General features: G+C 48.6%; 1 protein-coding gene and 1 long non-coding RNA gene across 2 annotated transcripts in view; one reads left to right on the forward strand and one right to left on the reverse strand.

The window, feature by feature from the left end:
• The window catches only part of prkcbb (protein kinase C, beta b), a 170099-nt gene extending 167364 nt beyond the window's left edge, over positions 1 to 2735 (reverse strand). The window contains exon 1 of the mRNA XM_056287403.1: positions 2482 to 2735. Within this exon, the coding sequence (XP_056143378.1) occupies positions 2482 to 2657 (176 nt within the window). The 5' untranslated portion in view covers positions 2658 to 2735. The remainder of the gene's footprint in view (positions 1 to 2481) is intronic.
• Positions 1 to 24633, forward strand: LOC130119037 (uncharacterized). The gene is made up of 3 exons (XR_008810815.1): positions 1 to 75; positions 12211 to 12375; positions 24615 to 24633. It is a non-coding gene; the product is annotated as an uncharacterized LOC130119037 (long non-coding RNA).
• The last annotated feature ends 1936 nt before the right edge of the window (positions 24634 to 26569 follow it).

The raw sequence follows: 26569 nt of genomic DNA on the forward strand, positions 1-26569 counted from the left end.
CCCAACACATGGGTGGTGAGACAGGACTGGAGGACGGCCAGAGGAAGACAGGCGGTGACGGACCATTTGATCCAGGTAGAGAAAGAATGATTAGATAGATAGATAGAGAGATACACAGATAGATAGATAGATAGATAGATAGATAGATAGATAGATAGATAGATAGATAGATAGATAGATAGATAGATAGATAGATAGATAGATAGATAGATAGATAGATAGATAGATAGATAGAGAGAGAGAGAGAGAGAGACAGATAGATAGACAGATAGATAGACAGAGAGAGAGAGAGAGAGAGATAGATAGATAGATAGATAGATAGATAGATAGATAGATAGATAGATAGATAGATAGATAGATAGATAGATAGATAGATAGATAGATAGATAGATAGATAGAGAGAGAGAGAGAGAGAGAGAGACAGATAGATAGACAGATAGATAGACAGAGAGAGAGAGAGAGAGAGAGAGAGAGAGAGAGAGAGAGAGATAGATAGATAGATAGATAGATAGATAGATAGATAGATAGATAGATAGATAGATAGATAGATAGATAGATAGATAGATAGATAGACAGACAGACAGACAGACAGACAGACAGACAGACAGACAGATAGATAGATAGATAGATAGATAGATAGATAGATAGATAGATAGATAGATAGATAGATAGATAGATAGATAGATAGATAGATAGATAGATAGATAGATAGATAGATAGATAGATAGATAGATAGACAGACAGACAGACAGACAGATAGATAGATAGACAGATAGACAGACAGATAGATAGACAGATAGATAGATAGATAGATAGATAGATAGATAGATAGATAGATAGATAGATAGATAGATAGATAGATAGATAGATAGATAGATAGATAGATAGATAGATAGATAGATAGATAGATAGACAGACAGACAGACAGACAGACAGACAGACAGACAGATAGATAGATAGACAGATAGACAGACAGATAGATAGACAGATAGATAGATAGTTAGAGAGAAATAGAAAGATAGATAGAGAGAGAGAGAGAGAGAGAGAGAGAGAGAGAGAGAGAGAGAGAGAGAGAGAGAGAGAGAGAGAGAGAGACCAAAACAGGTCAAGCCACCGGGTGTGGGGAAAGTGTTCTGTTTTGAATGTTTATGGGAAGTGAGAGATCCCATTACACTCCCATGAACGCACATGCACGAACACGAACACACACATGCACGAACACGAACACACACACGCACGAACACGAACACACACATGCACGAACACGAACACACACATGCACGAACACACGCATGCACAAACACACACGTATACACACATGCACGAACACGAACACACACACGCACGAACACACCCGTACACACACATGCACGAACACACACATGCATGCACGAACACGAACACGAACACACACGCACACAAACACGGATACACAAATACACACATGCACGAACACACACAAGCACGAACACACATGTGCACGGGCGCGCGCGAACGCGCGCGGAGGATATTCTAGGTCACGGCATTTATCCATTCAGCAACGAAAGAAGCCCATCGCAGGGCTAAGTGGTGGCCGTGCTGGGAATAGCCCGTAGCCCGGATAATAATACACCGGACAAATTAGGCCAGGCTCGGGCCGGGAACTCATTTTCATAACCTGGCCGTCAGGGCCGCACTGCGCCGCCCGGCGGGCACCTGACGTGCCCGAACAGGTGACTTCACGGGGCGGACGACGGGAGGAGGAAGAACATAATAAGAGATGGAGGCAGGGTCACGTGTTTGGGCTGTCTGACACGCGCCTGAACCTGCCAACAAGTCCTTGCGACCGCTGCCGGCGAGCTGTTGCACGTTGTTACTACCGTCGATTCCCTCCCCCCCTCCCCCTCTCTCTCCCTCCCTCCCTCCCTCTCTCTCTCTCTGCATGCTGTCTGTATAGTTATCAGCTCGTTTTCATCGCGAAGAACGAAACAACGGCGGCCAAACCCCAGGAAATAAAACCAAACATCTATTTGAATTCTGTGCGAACACTTCTGGTCATTCTCTCTCTCTCTCTCTCTCTCTCTTTTTCCCCTTCTTCTTTTATCCCACGCCTCTCTTCCCAACCGCCCTCGCAGCCTCTGTCTCTCTGTCATACTTTCTCTCTTTCAAACTCTCTCTCTCGCTCTCTCTCTCTCTATATAATATAGAGTTATACACACACACACATATTTAACTTTGTTAAAAGAAACACTCAACCTTAGGTGCTCAACAAATAAGGAGTAAAATAATCCAGGCAGTCGAGTAAATTCTTTACGACACAGTACAAGCCTGTTGCATGCCATATGGCATGCAACAGGCTTGTACTGTGTCGTAAAGAACGTACGTGACTCCCTGGATTATATGCATGCATGCATGTATGCATGCATGTATGCATCTATATATGCATGCATGTATGCATCTATATATGCATGCATGCGTGCATGCATGTACATGCGGCCTCACCAGATGAAGTCGGTGCAGTGGCTGCAGAACGTCGGCTGCTTGAAGAAGCGCGCGATGAACTTGTGGTCCTTCACCTCGTGCACGTTCTTCTGGCGGAGGGCGCCCTGGCGCGCGAAGCCGCGCGTGGGCTCGCGGGGTCCGTCCTCTCCGTCGCTGTTTGCCGCCGAGTCAGCCATTCCGCTCTATGTATCTAGACGTGGGTCTTTCTCTCTCCCTTTTGCGTCTTCCGAGGAAAAGGAGTCGCCCCGAACAGGCGGCGGGGGGCGGCGGGGGTGGGCGGGGGGGCGAGCCGGCTTCGCGGTTCAAAGCAGCAGTTTGCGATTAGTTTTGGCGTGTCTGCGCGCTGGTCTCGCAGGTGGTTGCGCTCCGCCCGGCGCCGATCCTCCAACTGACACCCACTTCCGGTGTTCTGTATAGAGAGAGAGAGGGGGGGAGAGAGAGAGAGAGAGAGAGACAGAGAGAGAGAGAGAGAGAGAGAGGGGGGGGGGTAGCTATGGAGGGAGAGGGAGAGACGGAGGAGGGAGCGAGAGAGAGAGTGAGAAAGGGGAGGGAGAGAGAGATAGAGAGAGAAAGTCAGAAGGGGAGGGAGAGAACGAGAGAGTGAGATGGAGAGAGAGAGAGAGAGAGAGAGAGAGAGAGAGAGAGAGAGAGAGAGAGAGAGAGAGAGAGAGAGAGAGAGAGAGAGAGAGAGAGAGAGAAAGTCAGAAGGGGAGGGAGAGAACGAGAGAGTGAGAGGGAGAGAGAGAGAGAGAGAGAGAGGAGGGAGAGAGAGAGAGTGAGAGGGAGAGAAAGAGAAAGAGAGAGGGGGAGAGAAAGTGAGAAGGAGAGGGAGAGAACGAGAGAGTGAGAGGGAGAGAGAGGGGGGGGGGAGAGAGATAGAGAGAGAGAAAGTGAGAAGGGGAGGGAGAGAACGAGAGAGAGAGAGAGAGGTAGCTATGGAGGGAGGGGAGAGAGACAGAGAGCGCGAGGTATTGCTATGGAGGGAGAGGAGAGAGAGGGGGGTAGCTATGGAGGGAGAGGAGAGAGAGAGGGGGGTAGCTATGGAGGGAGAGGAGAGAGAGAGAGAGGGGGTAGCTATGGAGGGAGAGGGAGAGACGGAGGAGGGAGCGAGAGAGAGAGAGAGTGAGAAAGGGGAGGGAGAGAGAGAGAGCGAGAGGGAGAGAGACGGATAGAGAGAACGGTGGAGAGAGGAAGGCGAGAGACAGAGGGAGAGAGAGGGGGGGAGGGAGAGAGAGAGAGAGAGAGGTTGCTTTGGAGGGAGAGGAGAGAGACAGAGGGAGAGACGGAGGAGGGAGCGAGAGAGATAGAGAGAGAAAGTGAGAAGGGGAGGGAGAGAACGAGAGAGTGAGAGGGAGAGAGAGGGGGGGAGGGAGGGAGAGAAAGGGAGGGAGAGAGAGATAGAGGGGGGAGGGAAGGAGAAAGGGAGGGACAAAGCGAGGAAGAGAGAGAGAGAGTGAAGGGGGACGGAGGTCGGAGGGGGGGGTTTGGGTTTTAGAAAGAACTTTATTTAACATATGTTCACTACTCCAACGTCACAAGCAAATCAGCTATAAAAAACGAGTGCACAAATAAGTAAATCATAGAAAATCAATTACACCCCATAACATGAATAATATTAATCGATCATGATTGAATATTAATCTTTAAATGAATAAACAAATGAAAAAGAATAACGAAGAATTACTAGAAAACAAACAGGAAAACCAGCTACCCATTTTAATACAGCACACTGAAACAGAGCTGAAGACGACGTCTCCGTCCATCACTGAGCAGGTGATGATGATGATGATGATGATGATGATGTGATGACGTAACACCGCTGCTGCTCCAACTCCTATAGGTCCTCCAACCCGTACGACCATACAGGCCGTATACCCTCTAAATACGACCCACGGGCGCGTTTCCTAAATTAGCGCCCCCTACCGGCGGCAGGAGATATGCCACAGATACGTCTCTTCCCTGTGCATTGTGGGTTTTTATCTACTTGTTGACATCCTGTTCACACCGCCTCATAGGCGGGCTAATGAAGCTAAGTCGTCGGTGAACAGCGAGGAACAAATAACGTGAGAACAGCAGAACACGCAGTCGGCGCGTTTTTGTGTTGTTTCGCCGTCTACGATAGCAAGTAAGAGTGCTATTGGCAGCGCGACCGCCAGGGGTCGCTTAACTTTAAAACAGAACTCTCGACAAACTTTCACCTGCACCAGGTGCACGTGTGTGGACAGTTGTGTGCACGTGGTGGACATTTCCCGTGGTAAATCCTGCAGGCGACGCGAAAAATACGCCGTTGTCAACAGCGCCCGCCAACAAACAGGAAACTGGTATGACCGCTGCGGTAGAAACCGGAAGTCAGTGGACTAGAGTCATGCACAGAGCCGATCGGCCGTGTCTGCGGGTGGGAAGCCGGATGCGGTGTGTCCTGGTCGGTGCAATAGCGCCTCCTCTGGTCGGTCCGGGCGCCTGTTCGGGGGGAAATAGCGTGATCCTCCCACGTGCTACGCCCCCCCTGGTGAAACTCCTCACCGTCAGGTGAAAAGAAGCGGCTGGCGACTCCACATGTATGGGAGGAGGCATGTGGTAGTGTGCAGCCCTCCCCTGATCAGCGGGGTGGAGGGGGGGAGCAGAGACCAGGACGGCTCGGAAGAGTGGGGTAATGGGCCAAGTGCAGTTGGGGAGAAAAGAGAGAACGGTATTAATGGCGGGAAGCCGCAGGGAGCGTGTGTATTTTGGGAAACGACGGGCCTTCGGAGCAGTGGGCTTTTTTGTTTTTTGGGATAAAGGACAAATGGTCTGTCGGTCCAATGGGACGTTTTTCAGACTAGCTCGTGTGTGTGTGCGCGCGCACACACACGCTGGAAAAACTGCAGACACGTGTCGTGACGTCACGAGATGTGACCCGCTCTAATCCAAAATGTATTTCTTTTTTTTTTTTGTCCACGTCACGACGCCCGCCTGCTAATAACGTCTCCGTTTAGTATGTCACCGACACACTGCTGTGTGTTGGTTGTCCACCGTCCCGTCGCCCGACGTGTATCCGTGCTGAGCGTTTTGTTCTCGTTTCCTCTTGCAGCGTGACACGAGTCAAAAGCTGCGACGGTAACAGCGACTTTAATCCCATTAGAGACAATCCGTCCTCCGGCTCGTCCCTCTGCCGCTGCTTCTGATGGAGGAGCAAATCATTTTTCACAGTGTTTTGTTTTGGTCTGAGAAACCCGAGGTCTGGCCAGTAGAACGGGGCTTGTTGTTTTAATTTATTTATTTAGGCTCATGCTGGATCAGAGAAACAAGTCTCCCACAGTAAACTAATCACTCCTGCACAGGTTTAATCCACCACAGTCAACATTTCTAAAGAACGCTCATACATACTAACAACCACTCCAGACAAGATGACAAGCTGATAGAGAAATAATAACACGTGTCATATCGAGCTATTGGAACCGGTTATTTTCTTGCCCGGTGCGGGATTCGATACGGGGTGTGCTGCACCACAAGGAGACATCACTAACCGCTCGGCTAAAGGGTCAGACCCGTTAGCTAGGGACTAACGTGTCTTATTAGTAGTTTACAGTCGTCACACTCCCCGGAAGCACGCCCTCGCGCTTTGTTATTCCCGCGCTCCGAAGAGACTTCTGAAGATCTGCGCACTTCCGGATCCCACCGCTGCCACCAATGTAACCGGTTATTTTCTTGCCCGGTGCGGGATTCGACACGGGGTGAACTGCACCACAAAGAGACGTCACTAACCGCTCGGCTAAAGGGTCAGACCCGTTATCTAGGGGCTAACGTGTCTTATTAGTAGTTTACACTATCTAGCTAGCTAGCTAGCTAGCTAGCTATCTATCTATGCATATATTTTTCCCCCAACGTTAAATTCAGAGAGTTAAGTCAGAAAGGGGAGATTCCTCCAGAAGTTAACCGGATGAAAACAGCTGAGTTCTTCTGGTTTGGAACAAAAGATGCCAAAGCTGAACATTACATCAATTCTTCGAGTTAATATGTTGGGATTATTTTTACTTGACTTTATCTTTCCCTTGCATTTCGTGTGTGCTTATAAATGCAATATTGCAGCAAATTCAGAGGGGCAGCCTGGGTATCTCCACAGCCGGGATGCGAACCCGTATCTCCCGCACCGTTGGCGACAACGTTAACCAGTCGACTAAAGGGTCCGACCCTGTCTACTTATTCGTGCACGTTACAGTATGATGAGGGGAGCAGAACAGTAAGGGGTGTGCAGGGGGAGCAGAACAGTGAGGGGTGTGCAGGGGGAGCAGAAAAGTGGGGGTGTGCAGGGGGATGATGGGGATGCTAGGTAGAACAGTGAGAGGTGTGCAGAGGGAAGCTGGGGTGTGCAGGGGGATGCTGGGCAGAACAGTGAGGGTGTGCAGGGGGATGCTGGGTAGATCAGTGAGAGGTGTGCAGGGAGATGCTGGGTAGATCAGTGAGAGGTGTGCAGGGAGATGCTGGGTAGATCAGTGAGAGGTGTGCAGGAGGATGTTGGGCAGAACAGTGAGGGGTGTGCAGGGGGATGCTGGGCAGAACAGTGAGGGGTGTGCAGGGGGATGCTGGGCAGAAAAGTGGGGGTGTGCAGGGGGATGATGGGGATGCTAGGTAGAACAGTGAGAGGTGTGCAGAGGGAAGCTGGGGTGTGCAGGGGGATGCTGGGCAGAACAGTGAGAGGTGTGCAGGAGGATGCTGGGCAGAACAGTGAGGGTGTGCAGGGGGATGCTGGGCAGAACAGTGAGGGTGTGCAGGGGGATGCTGGGCAGAACAGTGAGAGGTGTGCAGGAGGATGTTGGGCAGAACAGTGAGGGGTGTGCAGGGGGATGTTGGGCAGAACAGTGAGAGGTGTGCAGGAGGATGTTGGGCAGAACAGTGAGGGGTGTGCAGGGGGAAGCTGGGGTGTGCAGGGGGATGCTGGGCAGAACAGTGAGGGGTGTGCAGGGGGATGTTGGGCAGAACAGTGAGGGGTGTGCAGGGGGATGCTGGGCAGAACAGTAAGGGGTGTGCAGGAGGATGTTGGGCAGAACAGTGAGGGGTGTGCAGGGGGATGCTGGGCAGAACAGTAAGGGGTATGCAGTGGGAAGCTGGGGTGTGCAGGGGGATGCTGGGCAGAACAGTGAGGGGTGTGCAGTGGGAAGCTGGGGTGTGCAGGGGGATGCTGGGCAGAACAGTGAGGGGTGTGCAGGGGGAATCTGGGGTGTGCAGGGGGATGCTGGGCAGAACAGTGAGGGGTGTGCAGGGGGAATCTGGGGTGTGCAGGGGGATGCTGGGCAGAACAGTGAGGGGTGTGCAGGGGGGATGCTGTGCATGGCCCTGCAGTGGTGTGCAGGGTTCCGTGGTGACGCTGGTTACCCTGACAAACATCCGGCCTCTGGTTCACTCGCTTTTATCTCAGCCGCTGTGCGTGAAGGCTGTTTTGTATTCTCTGTGGACTTCAGCGGGTTTGTGCGCCTTCATGTAAACAAACAGCTGGATCTGATTCATTAGATCACACCGACTCCATTTTACATTAGAAGTGTCGAGTTTCCCCCTCAATACATATGGTGTATGTGCACGCGATTAGGCTTTCCTTCACAGTTCAAGTTGATTTCAGAGAATTACAAGTAGAAAATAAATAATACTCCAACACAGAATGGAAATGCTGTAGAAATACCAAGACAGGGCATCCGGGTGGCGCGGCGGTCTATTCAGTTGCCTACCAACACTGGGATCGCTAGTTCGAATCCCTGTGTTACCTCCAGCTTGGTCGGGTGTCCCTAGAGACACAATTGGCCGTGTCTGCGGGTGGGAAGCCGGATGTGGGTACGTGTCCTGGTCGCTGCACCAGCGCCTCCTCTGGTTGGTCGGGGCGCCTGCTCGGGGGGGCGGGGACCCAGGACCTTCTTGCTGTGAGGCAACAGTGATAACCACTGGGCCACCGTGCAGCCCCGGCACTAATGATCAACTAAAAGGGCTTCACGGCTTGGATATTTCCTGAAACGCCTCTGGTCTTACATACGTCATCAACAGAAGGTGTCAAAAATGACATTTATTTTGCATGCAAGTATTCAGGACTGCAGCTTTAATCTAGTATAATAAGAGGCTGACCTCCTCTCAAGTGTTACGCAACTGCAGAGGGAAGTTCTGCAGACCGAGGACACGTCACCCATCAATGTTAAATGTCTCATTATTAAGTTTAAAATCTAGGAAAATGCTACAGAGAACTTAGCTAGACCCCCCGTGGGAGCAGCACTTGCTGCTGAACACTCTCCATCCGACTCCGAGGTGTTGTCTGTTGCCGTATCCTCAGTATTTAGCGGTGGAGTGCCGGTATCCTCCACACTGCTTACTGGTGCCGGTTCTTCCGAACTACGAGCGCGCTTAACTGGGATCACGAAACGTTCCACTTTTGCTGGCAAGGGCAAAAAGACTACCAGCAAACAGCACTGAGCGCGAGCGGGAAGTTGACAATTTCGACGGGAGAAACACAGGTGACGTCAGACCTAAGTGCATTTCCTACATTTCATGACGTCATTACATAAATGCGGGGCATTTCCGGACAAAAATTAGGCAAAAAGATAAAGAGTCTTACAAATATATTTAGTTTGGTAACTTTTTATTGGATTTCCTGGGGGGGGTGCTATGCCACCACTAGGGGGGGCAGCTGTAGCACCGGCAGGCCCCCCCTCCCCCCCTTCTCGCCGCGCCTGCAGGGAAGCAATGCGTCCACCTTCCTCATTTTGAAGCTCTGAGTTCACACGCTTAGACGCAGGCCAGAGGCAATACAATCCACTCGTCACAGTCGGGTCTCTTTGGTGTTCTTCCGATGAAAAGTAATTTAGAGAAGTTGGCTGAGACAGAACTACCGCGTTAAATCAAACGGAAGAAGAAGTAATCTGATTACTCGTGCAAGTAGAGAAAAGCAGAGACTGATTTCTTTCTGCCAATCAGCCGACGTCCTGCAAAATGGCATATTATGGTTACACGCCATGGAGTATTTCCAACCGAGTCTCCATCTATTTTATTTTATTTCCTCCGAATAAAACATGTGTTTTGTTTCCACCGGAAAACTATAGCCGGACAACGTAAACCGGGAACCAGGAAGTCGACGCCCGTTATATTGATACGTTCTTTTCGTATATAGTCACGAAATGTATTTGATTAAATTCGTATGTATTTAACGAAAACGTGTGAGACTCTGTTGGGACAGTGTCTGTAAACTGCCACTGATGCCCCTTTCCTTCTTGTCCTACCTTGGACCCCTAAATCAGTCTCAACATCCTGCCATCAACCCACAACACATTGCATCACGTCAGCATTCCTTAATTTTAGAATTCACTTTGACCCCAGAGGTTATCGGCACCACAGCCCGATTGGAAGCGGGGCAGGATTCCCGGTCCCTGGCAGACATCTTGGGCCGATTTCATGCACACCAAAGTCCGTGTGGAGCGTTGCCTGCGGTCGAGAAGGTTCAGAACTAATACTACTGCCTGTGCCCCTGAGCAAGGCAACAGGAGGAAATAACCGGAGTTGTTCCCTTAGCATTGCACTGCACGGCGGCTGCTCACTGCTCCTGACTAGAAGGGGTTAAATGCAGAGGATGAATTTCCCCACGGGGATTAATAAAGTACATCTTAATCTTAATTCCACCCCCCTTTTTCTCCCCGATTGTGCCCGGCCAATTACCCCGTCCCTGTCGCTGCTCCGCCCCCTCTGCTGACCCGTGGAGGGCTGCAGACTACCACACGCCTCCTCCCATACACGTGGAGTCGCCAGCCGCTTCTTTTCACCTGACAGTGACGAGTTTCGCCGGGGGGCGTAGCACGTGGGAGCATCACGCTATTACCCCCAGTTCCCCCTCCTCCCTCAACAGGCGCCCCGACCGACCAGAGGAGGCGCTAGTGCAGCGACCAGGAGACATACCCACACCCGGCCCACCCGCAGACACGGCCAATTGTGTCTGTAGGGACGCCCCACCAAGCCGGAGGTAACACGGGGATTCGAACCAGCGATCCCCGTGTTGCTAGGCAACGGATTAGACCGCTACGCTACCCGGACGCCGCAAGTACACCTTAATCTGAAAAATACAAATACATGAAAAAAGTCGACCATGTGTTCGACTGCAGAAAGGGGGGAGTGGGGAGGTCGGTGACCTCCGGTGCTTCATTATCTGCCCACCAGCAAACCCTGATTCTGGTCGCCAGTTGTGCTCTGCTGACATGTTACACATGACCAATTTAATGACGGCAAATCTGTCAGGAATTCTCTGTGGTTTCTACCATGGAGGCCCTCTCTTGTTCTGACTCTTATGTACCAACACAGACCGCATGGTGCCGGAACATACCACCACCTCCGTGCTGCCACAGGTATCAGGGAGTCCCTGCACACACACACACACACACACACACACACACACACACACACACACACACACACACACACGAGCATAGACACATTTACACAGCCGCAAGCACACACCCAAGACCCAAGTGTGCATGCCAACGCAAAACATCCGCACAACTACAACACACACGTAGACTCGCGCACACCCAAAGAGACAGAAGTGCAGGTATGCAAATATCTCAGGAAAGCAGAAACGAGACGTTTCTGTGGTTTCGGGTCAGCAATCGCTGTGTCCATGTCTATCAAGTCACACCGGAGAGAGAGAGTGAGAGAGAGAGACAGACAGACAGATGACAGACAGACTGGCTTACTAATAAAGGATGCAGAGGGGGGAGAGAGAAGAGAGATAAGACACAGGAAGAGAGACAGGTGAAGAAAGTATACATAGAGGTGGAGGTGGGTGGATGGATGAATCATTAAAGAAGACAATGAGATTGGGAATTATGTAAAGTGAGTAAAAACCTGATGGCCTGTGTGTGTGTGTGTGTGTGTGTGTGAGCGTGTGTGTGTGTGTGTGTGTGTGTGTGTGTGTGTGTTTGCTTGCATATGCATGTGTGTATTGGACACATGTACATGCACACTTAAGGTTTTTTTTGTTTAGGGTGTTGTTCCTTACCCGATGGGAGGGTCTAAGGATAGGATGTTGTGTTACTGTAAAGCCCCCTGAGGCAAATGTGTAATTTGTGGTATTGGGCTGCACAAATAAAATTGACTTGACTTGACACATCGAACTTTGGGGAACACACAACTACCACAAAACACCCTTGCCACCTACATGCATGTGTGTGTGTGTGTGTGTGTTTGTGTGTGTAACTGTGTGTGCGTCAGAGGTTTGTACCAGATCCCCGAGTTTGCCATAGTTAGCTGATGACGAAGAAGAACGAACAGGTTTATATAACAAACCCATTTCTCGCGGAAACAGAGGAAGAGTAGAGAGGACAGGAGGGAAGGATGAACGTGAAGAGAAGCGGATAGAGACAGAGAAAGGAAGGACGACAGGAAAGCTTGCTGGTATGAGACAGTTTTCTGCAAAGCAGAAGGTTAGGGGTTCAACTCCCTGGATAGCTCGCGGGTAACTCTCAACAGCTATGGCTACTTTAAATGTGCGAGACGTTGGCGGCCTAGTGGGTCACGGCCTTACGAAGGTCATTGGCTAACGGTCTCCATCTAAACGGTACACTTAGGCCATCATGGATTGATATTAATGATGGTCAGTGGATGTTGCAGCCAACAACCTCTTTAAACTCTCGAGGTGATTAGGGACTGGTTCTTTGGGCTATTATCTCTTTGATCATCTCCCCTCTGACTCCTGTCTTTTAATCTGTGCCCTGTTCCTTGCCCATCCAGTTGGAGTGGTTCACCAGTAAGAGGATAAAGAAAGACGAGGAGAAGCCAGGCCAAGCGCAGGGTCACCGTCACTCCTCGGCTTCCAGTTATGAGCTCAACGCCCAGGCTGCCGTGCTGCACGACCTCAACGATGAATCTGTCTTGGATCTCTTCGAACAAATGCTGGTGAGTGAGACAGATGGTATGAGGGACTGTACGCATCTTAGGGTTGGGAACGATACGAATCTTGTACAATAAACTTTTCTTGGTCTTCGCGTAATGGCTTTGAAAATTCGGCGCGTTACAATCGAATATGAGAGGATATAGTAACCGGTAACTTGTAACTTCTAGACCTCAGAAGGACGCTGAGATACATCGAGCGATGGCGCCTTGAAGGAGAAAGGTGTGAGACAAAAAGAAAGGCATTGAATTGAAAAGTCGATGAGAAGCAGAGACGATGTTGCAGGAAACGAGAGAAGAACAACAAACGGAGAGAAGAGGAAGGAAGACACACCTGCCTTGCACTGTGTAGATACTGATTCTAGGAATCCATCGCTGGTATTTAGTATGCAAACACTGCATTCGCTCTACATCCAAACACTTACATTATGTAAAGTACCCGCAGTATCGATCATCGATCCATTATCCAAACTGCTTATCCTACTCTCAGGACGGCGGGGATGCTGGAGCCTATCCCAGCAGTCATTGGGCGGCAGGCGGGGAGACACCCTGGACAGGCTGCCAGTCCATCACAGGGCTACACTAGCATAATGAAAATGGCACTGCACTAGGCTGTAAGCTAATGAACTTTGAAGGCTCATTTGAAAGCTTTGATGATTTATCTACCAAGAGAAAAAGGTGTATCAAGTAAATTTCAAAGGAGGTCAATTGTACCTTGATCATGCTATACCCTCCTGGTGGGACCTTAGTTCACACTAGACAACAAGAGCGCCAGCTAGCTAACTGTTAGCGCCAGCTAGCTAACGTCAGCCAACCACTGACCTATATATTGGCTAACGCTACATTAGCTAGCTAATTACCTCGTAGTATATCACTCATATAAATCTCTCAAAGGCTTAGCGGCTGTTGAGCTGGGGTGCGCAACCTTCCTCTTTGCGTATGGAGGATAAGCAAAGCTTGACTGTTTTCTCTTTAGCCTTTAACGTTAGGCATATTTATTTAGGCAAATACAGCCGGTCTTAGCTTTCTACTACCGACTCTTACAACAAACCGTCGCACACTGAGAACGTGGCGACGTCACATCCGAATTACCGTAATACAACGAGTAAGGGCGCCATCAAATAACAACACTTAACATCCCCACTCGCTCTTAGTTCATTTGATTACCTGGAGAGAAAAAAAGACTTCTTCTTTACCTTGACAATGAGAACACACTCTTTGCACTTCTAAATGCCAAACATGTCTTGAGCAAACCTCTAGCTTTAGTTTGGTGGCTGGCTTTATCATTAGTTCAGCTGTGGGTGAGAATGTCTCCTCGTAGTCAGTTCCTGGTTTCTGACTGTGGCCTTTTGCTACAAATCTCGCCTTGCACTTATCAGATCCATCAATGTCACACTTGAGTGTGTAGACCCATCTACCCCCCACTGCTTGTTTACCTGGTAGCAACTGGGTGAGGCTGAAGGTCTTGTTCTCCTCCAGTGATCGCATCTCCTCGTTCATGGCATTTTCCCCCTGCCTTGATTTGGTTGATGCTATGGCGTCCTGGTTGGTTTGAGGAATGTCACATACTGCTCTATAACAAGAATCCACGCATGTTTGCAGTTTGTCCTCTATATCCTCAGTCTCGAATCCCTGTAGGTAAGCTGGTCTCCTCTTGGTTCGCGGTGGGTTCCTTCTGATTACAGTCTCGATGACTTTGCCCGGCTGTGTGTGTTCAGTCTGTTCAGGTAAAGGCCCAGAAACTCCCCTCTGAACACCCTGACCTGGTATATTTTCCACATTTTCATCAACAACATTTTCACTGTCATTGACCCTGGTATGTACATTCATATCACCATATTCTATGTATGACTCAGGTGTTTGTGTTTCCTTTTCTTTGGCTGTCTTGTTTGTGAGCTTCACCAACCTGTGCTTTTGAACCCTCTCTGTGTCTGGATAGTACACTAAATAAGCTGGGCTCTTTTTATCATAGCCAATGAAAACACCTTGCTCGCATCTAGAGTCTAGCTTCCCTTTCTCTTGTTTGTAAGCAAAACACATTGATCCAAATTTCTGCAGTTTGGATATGTTTGGTTTCTTGCCTGTGAACAGCTCGTATGGCGTTTTCTTTGTGCGCCTGCTGTAGCACCTGTTCCTCACATAAGCTGCTGTCTGCATAGCGTAGTTCCATAGCTTATCTGGTAACTCGCTTTCTATCAGTAAGCATCTGCTCATATCATAGAAAGTTCGCCAAACTCTCTCTGCTGTGCCATTTTGGTGCCATAGGGCTCTGTTAGCGACGGGCGTTGGTAAACATCGGAACACAAAGAGCAATGGACATCTATAGCTCTGACAACGACTCCAAAGAGGATAAATTCTGAGTCTCATCACCAGCCAGTCAGACTAGCTTGGTCTAGTCAGAAAGGCACGAACTGAGGAAGCCTCTTGGATGAGAGGCGAAACGTCTTCACGGATATATACCAGGTCCAAGAGAAGGTAGCCACCATGTACTTGGTGGCTGTCGATGCACATTCCAAGTGGCCCGAGGTGCATATCATGGACAACACCACAGCAAGCAAGACCATCCAAGTACTGAGGGGCCTCTTCAGTCGTTATGGCATCCCTCACATTCTCGTGAGCGACAACGGACCTCAGTTCTGTTCTGAAGAATTCACTGCATTCCTGAGGTCCAATAGAGTTAACCACATCCGCTCAGCGCCGTACCACCCTGCCACCAAGGGCCTGGCCGAGCGCTTTGTGCAGAACTTCAAATATGCCTTAAAATCTTCCAGAGGCACAGCACCTGTGCAACAGAAGCTTGATATGTTCCTATTGACTTACCGCAACACCCCCCACACCACAACAAAAGAACCGTCAGCCATGCTGTTCCTCAGGCGCAAATTGCGCTCTCGGCTGGATTTCCTTAAGCCCAGTGTGGCTGGGGCAGCGCACCAATCCCAGGATTCCCAGCAGCAACACCGCCAACAACACTCCAAGGCCAGGCAGTTCGATGTTGGAGAGCCTGTCTTTCTTCGTGTCTATCGGAAGGCGTAGGACAAGTGGACACAAGGTGTCGTAATGGCGAAAACTGGACCAGTGTCGTACAAGGTAAATGTAGGAACACAAGGAGTATGGAAACACCATGTGGACCAGATGCTGATACACTCAGAGCCACAGCACTTCAGCAGACTGCAGGTTCTGCAGTGAACCCTCCCATCAGCCTCCCTGTGTTACCTCTACATAGTGCTGGTAGTACCACCCTTCACCCCAGTACACCTCACCGTGAAAAGAATGATGATCGAGTTCCTTTGACTTCCGAGCCATCCAAAACATACCATTTCACTGAACCACCCCATGCTGGAGATACCCAGGTAACACAGACTGTTAGGGGTGAAGCAAGGTTAAATGTCCAGCGAATACTGTGAAATGAAAGTTTTTGTTACAAGAGTTATAAAATCATCATTATATTAGTTAAATAGTTCAGTGATGTAAAATTGTTATCAATATTGTTTTGTTAGTGAATGATTTAAAATCATTGTGTATATGGTTAAACGTACAGTGAATGCTGAATGAATGAAAATGTTCTTGTTACAACCATTATTATAATCATCATTAGTATATTAGTTACGTTATCTGTGACGTAAAATTGTCATCAATATTGTTTTGTTGTTTAATAAATAAAAATTATTGTGTATGCAGTTACTAACTATTTTGTTTTAAACACACACGCCAAGCATGCCAAATTTGATGGCTGTCTACAAGTGAAGTCAAAAAAGTGTTCCAACTATGTAGCAGATGTCATTTTGAAAAGATGGCATTGTTCTGGCTATCATTACAAGCTTTGTTATCTCACCTTTAGTCTCAATAACAAACGTTTGCAAATGCCGCGCTTGAAGGCCGAAAAGAACGCTGGGATATGTGTGTTGACAAGTTCATACAAGTTACCAACCGGTGTATCCTGGGTAAAATGGGCGTGTCAAGAACACTTCCGGGAATTTTAACCGTTCTTGGCGTAATGCAAACTTGTGTATTGGGACAGTACTTGGGCCCTGGGTTCGAATTACGCTGGTGCCCGGGAGTGCCCGGCATACCTAGTTCTGGCCATGGCATACCTAGTTACAAATTTCAGGAGTGCCCCATTTCTGTGTGTCACTGGCACCCCCTAGTGGTGTGCCTGTAGGCTACATTACATCCACTTATAATTGGATGTAATGTACAGTACAGTACAGTACAGTAATGTACATGTGCACACTCTAGGGGGAACTGTTATTGTTTAGCTGACAATTATCGGGTCACACTTGTTCGGCTGTTTGAAGGTCATAGTGTCAGTGTGCCTACGTTATCGGTTGTGTGCCTCACGTCAGATGAAAATTAGACGTCAGATGGAAAATAGTATAAAATGTCGAAACGAAAACAAATAGACTTGACAAAGTTTAATTTTCTAAAAGGTCATACAATGAGAAAAATGGAAAAGAAACAGAGAGTGGAAGAGCAGATAATGAGCAAGGAAGTTGCCCAGCTAGCTGATGCTAGCATAGCCAGTACTGCTAGCCTAGCTTTAACGGTGGAGTCCGGAGCAGGAGCAGAACATCGACCCTTGCCACCAGCAGCATCTGGCCCACCACCAGCAACATCTGTTCCCCCACCAGCAACATCTGTCTCACCACCAGCAGCATGTGGCCTACCTGAGACTGTGCCATCTAGCGTTACCTCAGACTTTCCAAAAGTGTGGAGTGCAAGAAAGCAAGGCGTGGCAGGAGTGGCAACCATGGATTTTCTTCAATGAAGGTTGCATCGGATGTTTAACGTGTAAAGAGGCAAAAATACTACTTGGACCAGAGAGAGGGGTTCACTTATCCAGCGAGTGGGGAAAAGGAAGTGTGCATAGTGACAGTGCAAAAGTTATGCACAACAAAATATATAAACACAAGGACAGTGTAGCGCACAAACAAGCCGAAGAAATGGCCAAACAGAGAAAAAGGGACGTGATGCCTAAAATTATTATTGAGGATAGTGCACACCACTTTGATGAGACAGAAGCAGCATTCAGAACCGCTTACTGTATTACAAAAGAACGAATGTCATTGACGAAGATGGGCCCCTTAACAGAACTGCAAGAACAAAACGGGTCTAAAATGGGAAATGTACATAGATCAGACCACTCGTGTGCCGAGATTACAACCCACTTAGCCAGCGAAATGAAATGCACAATAATATCCAATCTGAAAAAAGCAAACTCGCCGATTAGCATCTCAGTAGATGAAAGCTCAGTGTATGGGATCACTTGCCTCATCATCTACCTTAGGTCTGACATCAGTGGCAATGGTGGATTAGAAAATATCTTCTTGGACTTGGTTGAGCTAAAACAGGGCATGGATGCTGCAATCTATTCCTCTTTGAGAGAAAGTCTACGTGATGCTGGGTTGGAAGATGAGTGGTTGCGCAAGGATTTAATTACTATTGCAACAGATGGGGCCTCCGTTCTCACCGGAAAGGTGTCTGGACTTATTGCCCTACTTAAAACAGATTTCCCCAGGGATCAGGCACACCGGCTCGAACTAGCTGCCCACGATTCACTTAAAGCACTTACGGGAACCAACTATTTTGACATTTTTATTTCAAAGTTGTATGCAATCCACCATCAATCCCCCCAAAATACCAGACTTCTGAAAGAAGCTGCGCTGCCGCTGGAAACGAGACTCTTACAGATAGGCAAAATCCTCGTGATGTGCTGGGTTGCCAGCAGTTTTAAAACTGTCACGGCTGTGTGGCAAGACTTTCCCGCTCTGGCGAAACAGCTGAGGGAAGCTAGTGAGGATCTAAGCGCACGGATGCCGAGAGGCGGCGGTTCAGTGGCCTTCATAATCAGCTCGTAAGCAAAGGCTTTGTTGCACGTATGAAGGCCGTTCTACGCAAGCTCCAAACCCTCTCTCTAAAACGACAGAAAAGAGACACAACTCTGAACCAGTCAAGCCTTGACATCACACAAACTCTCCGGAAGTGTTAACAGCAATGAAAGAAACGGGCGGCAAATCATGCCACGTAGCCAAGGAGCGCATCGCAACGGCCACATTTCATGGAGTGCAACTGGTCGATGGGTGTTATATCTTGTAGTTAGTCCGCCGCGGGGGGGGGGGCAGGGGCAGGGAGAAGTAAGAAAATGACATGTAAAAAAGCAGTGAGGAAAATAAACAGAGCTGATGTAGACGGTTACTGAGCAGTCGTGTCGTTTCTGCTGTCCGATATGTGGGTAAATAACACTGGCGACGAGGTAAAAGCAACACTAAGGAATACCTTCCCATGTCGTGAACCACGTGAGCGACGCCAAGGCAAAGTGACATCATGCGTGAGTAGGTGGCGTAGCCAGTGCGAGTGAAACAAGTGAAGCATCGACGACAAAACGTTACCAACGATGTCGGCCCTTTGTAAGAGTGGATGCGTTTGATCCAACTTCGGAAAACTGGAGCAGATACGTGGGCAGACTGGAGTTTTATTTCGAGGCAAATGGGGTAACGGAAGAAAAGACAAAACGGGCCACTCTTCTTCCTGCATGCGGCAGCACACTGTACGGGCTAATAGTGGATCTGATTGCCCCACTGAAACCTACTGAAGTCAAGTTTGCGGTCCTAGTTAAACGTGCAGGTGAGCATTCCGATCCCAAGCCAAATGAAATTGTGGAGAGATTTAAATTTCAGTCCTGTACAAGAGGGCCAGGTGAAGCCGTTTTATCATATGTGGTTAGATTAAAACATCAAGTGGCGCAGGTTGAAAACTCACCTCTTCAAGAACTACTACCCTGTTACTTGTTCTTAGCACTTATTGAATTCACTCATAAAAAAAAAACTTTCTTGCGCTTTTACTTTAGCACTGGTTTTCCTCTTAGATGCTTGTTTAGATGCACTTATGACCTCTGATGACTAGTAGTTCTCCTGACTTCCTACGTTAAATGATGCACTTATTGTAAGTAGCTTTGGGTAAAAGCGTCGGCTAAATGACTGTAATGTAATGTAATGCAATCAAGCCACACAGTGTGGCTTTGGTAATACATTAGAGGAGCGACTGAGAGATCAGTTCCTTTGGGGCATAGTCTGTGAACAGATGCAACGCCGCATACTGTCAATCCCTGATCTGACATGGAAGTCTGCCCATGATACAGCCATAGCACTGGAAGCAGCAGATAAAGGTGCACAAACCTTGCAGCCTGTATCCCAAGTTAAGCAGGTAGAAAACCCAGTGTCAGTTACACATGCACGACAAGGGACAAAATCAACAACATGCTACCGCTGTGGGGTTCCACACATAGCTGACAACTGCAGGTTTAAAGACTTAGAGTGCCAGTACTGTAAAAAGCGGGGTCATATCGCCGTGTGTGTAGGCAGCGGATAAAGGACAAAGGCAAGCAGACTCAGATGCTGGGCTCAAAGAAAGCTCATCTCATGTCAGAGTGTTCTCCATCATCGGCTGTAGAGGAAGGGGAGGAACAGGCTGATTACCTTTTGGCGCTGAAAATGAGACCACATGGTCCACTAGTGATAACAGTGGAGCTGAACAACTGCCCAGTGCATTTTGAAGTGGACACGGGAGCATCTCGTACGGTCATAGGTGAGGAGTGTATCCCAGACTACAAGCCACAGTCCCAGGGTTGGAGCTGCAGCCTTCCGCAGTCGTGCTGAGGTTGTTCACAGGGGAGAAGGTCGTTGTCCAAGGCAACACTAAGGTGAATGTGCACTATAAGGGTCAGACATCGCAGCTGAATGTTCTGGTAGTCCGCAGCAGAGGTCCCAATCTGCTGGGACGGGCCTGGATGGGTGTTTTGCGGCTTGATTGGAAAGAGCTTTTCAAGTCAATTTTCAGGGTTGCAGACAGCGAGCTGCAACATGTTCTCTTCAAACATGATGATATCTTCAAAGATGAACTTGGGAGCCCAAAAATGTGACAGAGCTGCGGGCTTACTTAGAAAAGGGATGGAAGTGTGTTTCCATAATGATCAGACTGTAAACCCTTGCTATTGTAAGGCCAGACCCGTGCCATTTGCCATGCAATTAAAGACTGAAGCGGAGTTAGACCAACTACACGCAACAGGGGTCATCGAACCTGTGACACACTCAGACTGGGCTGCACCCATCATGCCTGTACTGAAGCCAGACAATACAGTTAGAATTTGTGGAGACTACAAGCCGACTGCAAACTTAGCTTCAAGACTGGAGCAATAGCCCTTGCCATGAATCGAGGAGCTTTTTGCCAAATTGGCAGGAAGCAGAAGCTATTCCAGCTAGACATGTCCCATGCCTATCAACAGTCCCTTTTGGGGTTTCATCAGCCTGTGCAATTTTTCAGGAGACAATGGAGAACTTACTGGCCGGGATCCCTCACACAGCGGTATACCTGGATGATGTGCTCATCACGGGAGCGACAGAGGAAGATCACCTTCGAAATCTGGACCTGGTCTTAACACGACTAGAGGAAGCAGAACTCAGGCTGAAAAAGCCCAAATGTGAGTTCATGGCTCCAGCAGTTGAATATCTTGGACACAGGGTATCTGCTGCTGGTCTCCAGCCCCTGGAGAAGAAAGTAAGACCCATCAACGAGGCCCCAGAGCCCAAAAATGTGAGAGCTGCGGGCTTACCTAGAAATGATTAATTGCTATGGGCGGTTTCTTCAGGATTTTTCATCAAGTCTTAGCCCCACTTCATTACCTCCTCAAGACATGAGTAAAATGGGTGTGGGGATCTCAACAGCATGTAGCATTCCAGAGGTCCAAGGACCTACTGTCAGTATCGACACTGCTGGCACATTATGACCCACAGTTGCCACTGATCATAACATGTGATGGCTCCCCGTACAGAGTTGGAGCACTTTTGTCACATAGGATGAAGGAAAACTCTGAGAGGCCCATCTGTTTTGCGTCCCGCTCTTTGTTGCCAGCAGAAAAGAACTACTCTCAGCTGGAGAGAGAAGCCCTAGCTGTAATTTTTTGCAGTGAAGAAGTTCCACTAATATGTGTATGGCCGTAACTGCACCATCCAAACTGACCACAAGTCCCTACTGGGTCTGCTAGGTGAGCTAAAAAACATTCAGCCAGCTACATCACCGCGCCTTCAACGCTGGGCACTACTACTGGCTCAATATCAGTACGTCCTCAGATATAGGCTAGGACCCTCCATTGCAAATGCTGATGGCCTCAGCAGGCTTTCCCTCCCAGAAATGCCAAAGGACACAAACAGAGACAGGCCAACTGAGCTGACATGCTTATTGAAACAGCTTTAGACTGCTCCTATTACCAGTCATCAGCTGAAGCAGTGGACTTGTAGGGATCCTTTGCTTGCTAAAGTGTGTCGCTTCGTCAAAGAGGGATGGCCTGCCACCTGCCCAGCTGAGGTTTTACATCTGGTCTTCAGAAGACAGACTGAGCTCTGTGTAGAAGATGGTATTCTAATCTGGGGGCTCGGTGTTGTGGTGCCACCACAAGCTCGTGAAACCCTGCTGGAGCAGCTTCATGAACCCCACCCAGGAATCTCGAGAATGAAGGCAACAGCCAGACCTCATATGTGGTGGCCTGGATTGGATAATGAAATAGAATTTAAAGTGCAAGTCTGTACCACATGTCAAAAAGTATGCAACACCCCTCCCCAGGCGTCAGTCTTGCCTTGGGAATGGCCTGGCAAACCATGGACATGCATTCACATAGACCATGCAGGTCCATTTCTGGGGGAAATGTCCCTAATATCAGTAGACACGCATTCGAAATGGCTTGAAGTTTACCCTGAGGGAGCTGTTTAGCACTCACGGCCTCCCCCATACGGTTGTGTCAGACAATGCAGCAATTTTCACGAGTGCTGAGTTTAAGGGATTTTTGACATCCAATGGCATAAGACACATAACATCTGACCCCTACAAGCCTTCCACAAATGGGTTAGTTGAAAGAGCTGTCCAAACAGTTAAGAGGTCCCGGAAGAAAACCGTGGGATCAGGAGGATCGCTAAAGACGCGCATACCAAGGTTCTTGGCAGCATACAGATCAACACCACATGCAACAACAGGCAGGTCACCAGCAGAGATGTTATTCAGCCGTCCTGTCAGAACCAGGTTTGACCTGCTAAGACCGGATGCCCATGCTAAAGTATTCCAGAACCATGAGCGCATGATCTGTGGAAAAAACAGCACCAGGCCAACCAGAACACTGGCATCAGGTGCAGAAGTATGGGTAAGGGATTTCACAAGCCATAAGAAATGGCTACCTGGGGTGGTGATCACCGGCACGGGTCCTCTCTCCTACGGAGTGGAGGTGGAAGGCCAGGTGCTTGGACGTCATGTGGACCACCTATTGTTAAGAAGAGTCAGACAGACGCCACCTGCTCAAGGAAGACCAGCGGCAAATCCCCGAGGACGACTGGGACACTGATGGCTATCGAGCTGAGCAGTCAACTCAGCCACCGTATACAGAGTACAACGACTACAAGCTGTCGGGGGGGGGGGGTGGAAGTGAAACCGAGCAGCCGCCTCAGCTGCCCAATACTGAGCCTGATGTTAGGGAGGAGGAAATAGGGTACAAGGGCCCTCGCCATTCCTTTAGGTCAAGGAAACCACCTGAAAAACTTGATTTGTAGTTAGAGTGGCCAGAACTTGTTGGGGCACAATAATCCCTGTTCTGAGTCCACCAGAGCTGGGGCAGTCTACCCTCACTCCGACTTAGCTGCCTTCAGTGAATATGATGTTATTTGGTTACACCCATATTTACTCATCTGTGAGTGTTCGTGGGAGTTTATTTCAAAGTAATGGTTATGCTCAACCAGGGGTGGAGGGATGTTATATCTTGTAGTTAGCCCACTTGGGGGGGGGGGGCAGTAGAAGGGAGAAGTAAGAAAATGAGATGTAAAAAAGCAGTGAGGAAACTAAACAGAGCTGATGTAGACGGTTACTGAGCAGTCGTGTCGTTTCTGCTGTCTGATATGCGGATAAATAACAACGGCAAAGAGAACATCAACAGACTGCAGTTTCACCAGTCTGCAGTAGACAATCTGGTGAAAGGTCTACCCGACTCGGATCTTGTACGACTATTCAAACCGCTGGACAAAAGCTGCTGGCCAGCTGATCGTGGCGAGTTGGTACTGTTTGGTGAACGGGAGGTCCACAAACTAGCCAAGCTGCTTGGGGAGCCATCGAGGGAGGCTGTGGAGGAGTACAGAGACTGGAAATGGCAGGGGAGTGAAGGGGGGCACGCTGAGGAGATTTGCTATTGCTGCTAAAACCTTTCTACCCAGCTCTGCAGAGTGCGAAAGAGGTTTCTCTGCGCTCAGCGACATTGATCGCAAGACGCGGAACCGTCTACGGGAGAGGAGTTTTAAGCGAACTTCTATTTTTGGACATTAATGGACCCCCATTGGAATAGCTCAACCCAAAACCTTTCGTGAGGCCATGGCTGAAGGCCGGCCATCATCTTTCAACTTCACGGAAACCGGGGAGAAAGAGAAAGGAAAAGAGGCCACTTTGGGACTACATCCAATACGTAGGTGGTGAGTCGATGATGGCTTTGGCACACCTTGGATATGAACGGGACAGACCGTTTGAAATGGGATGATTTGTGAAATGGTAAAAATGAAACAATAATTTCAAAAAGGCATATGGTAATGGTATTTGTATGTCTTAAAATGGGATGACTTGTAGAATGTAAAGAAAAGAAAGAAGGCTAATACATCTTTAAAGGGTGTCTTGTGGTATTTGTATTTCTTGTTGTGTAATATACTCCTGTATACTGTGTATGCCCCGTGGTCACCCCGCATCACCCTATAAATTATTGCACACCTTTTACAAATAATGTAGAACTGGGGCCTCCCAAAAAGCACACACGCACACAAAACACCGCATAGGTGGGCACCCCCGAAAGCCCGGGGGTCACTCGAAGACTGCTTGGGCTGCAACAGATGACGTTTTACAAGGACACAAGAACGCAGATTGAGAAAAGCCTCGTTCGCTAAACTGATAGAAGAAAATTTACACAATGTGACTTTAAATTCGCTCCAACTTTACGCACTTTTCTCTTTCTCGTTTTGCCTCATTTCTCAGGTAACGCACTCCAATGGACTTTCATATTCCCTTACCACTTAATTTCTCTTCTCTTTATCTTTTTGAATTTGTTTTATCTCTCTATTTTCATATCTCTTTAAAGTACTTTGAATTGCCGCCGTGTATGAAGTCCTCTACACGTATATCTGCTATCCGATTTGATCTCGTTTAATCTGACTTATTCTGGTTTGTTCTGGTTTCAGCGGGCCCCGACGACACACCGTCCCCTCCATTACGACCAAGCCAGGTTCTGCCCATCAACCCCCCCGCTGTCAGGGTTTCGGTGTAACCTCGGCTGATGAGCAGTTTGTGTGTGGAGACAGGTCACCATGTCACGGTCCACAGGAATAAACCGACCGTCCGGTTTACCTGCAGGGTATGCCCAGGACGCCGCCCGTGTTTCCATATGCTCGTTACCGGTGCAAAGCCCCCCCCCCCCCCATTTTTACCTTTTTTGCAGCCTGTCGTTTGGTGCAGACAGCACGCACGCCGCGCAATATCATCGATCTTCTAATGTAACATCCTATCTGGACTGATGACGTGGCCGAATCTGGGCCTGTCCAGTTGGCTTTGCATCGACGAGCCTTGTGCAAACTGTACACGCTGTTATCTGTCCTGCAGCCAAATCAAATCACATCTGGGGTCACTCATTCACAGCCAGCTGGCTGCTACTTCTGCTACTGTGTGTGTGTATGAGAGGGAGAGAGAGAGAGGGAGGGAGAGGGAGAGGGAGACGGGGGGACAAATATAGATTGCAGCAGTCACTCTCTTGAAATCAGATTCCACTTTCAATCCACTCTCTACATAACTGTAGTCCCCTGACTTCCGGTTTCTTCTGCAGCGGTCATACCAGTTTCCTCTTTGTTGGGGTGTGCTGTTGACAATGGCATATTTTTCGTGATGCCTGCAAGATTTAGCACGGATAAATGTCAACGACACGCACACAACTGTCGCCGAACTCTCACCTGCACCTACCAGCACACGGGGGAAAAGTCTCAAGTTGTACATATCAAGTTACGGCCACAATTTCGTCTGTTGGTCCACTCATCCTCATAATTGTGGACGTAACTTGATATGTACAACTTGAGACTTGTCCCCCGTTTGCTGGCAGGTGCAGGTGAGAGTTTGCCGACAGTTGTGTGCGTGCCGTTGACATTTATCCTTGCTAAATCTTGCAGGCATCGCGAAAAACATGCCATTGTCAACAGCACACGCCAACAAACAGGAAAGTGGTATGACCTCTGCAGTAGAAACCGGAAGTCAGGGGACTACAGTTATGTAGAGAGTGGATTGCAGGTGGACGGTACATAGGGAATTAAATTCATTGTGCACCCAAACCAAAAGATTTCTGTTTCAAAGGATTTTTTTTTTGGCATTCCATACCACTTTTATTGGTAATGTCCTGAAGGTAACTGCATTTATACTAATTCTACATTATAACGAAGAGTTTCCAAATCTTCCCAAAGATTTGAATCGCCGCAGTCTTGGAACTGCTGCTTTGGGTCAACGTTATTTCTTTAGTCAGAATTGCTGGATAATGCAGCTAGAAGCATGCATTGGTTTGTGAATATAGGCTAGTCCCTGGGAATAAAAATATTGCTTTACAAATGAAGTTCAAATGTCCTCAACGCCTTCACGGTGACAGAAATGGTGGCCAAAGAAAGTGAGAGTTTCAAGGTGGGTTTATCAGCTGAACATCTGGATTACAAAAGAAAAATTATGGCCTACACGGCCTCTCACCTACTACTACTTTCGGCTGCTCCCGTTAGGGGGCGCCACAGCAGATGTTCCGTTTCCATCTCTTCCCGTCCTCTGCATCTTCCTCTGTCACACCAGCCACCTGCATGTCCTCCCTCACCACATCCATAAACCTCCTCTTTGGCCTTCCTCTTCTCCTCTTCCCTGGCAGCTCCATATTCAGCATCCTTCTCCCAGTATACCCGGCATCTCTCCTCCACACATGTCCAAACCATCTCAATCTTGTCTCTCTTGCTTTGTCTCCAAACCGTCCAACCTGAGCTGTCCCTCTAATGTACTCGTTCCTAATCCTGTCCTTCTTCATCACTCCCAGTGAAAATCTTATCATCTTCACCTCTGCCACCTCCAGCTACGCCTGGCCTCTCACCGGGCAGCGTAGGCCATAATTTTCATCATGGCC

The sequence above is a fragment of the Lampris incognitus genome, chromosome 10 (genome assembly GCF_029633865.1).
Source record: "Lampris incognitus isolate fLamInc1 chromosome 10, fLamInc1.hap2, whole genome shotgun sequence".
NCBI classification, from domain to species: domain Eukaryota; kingdom Metazoa; phylum Chordata; class Actinopteri; order Lampriformes; family Lampridae; genus Lampris; species Lampris incognitus.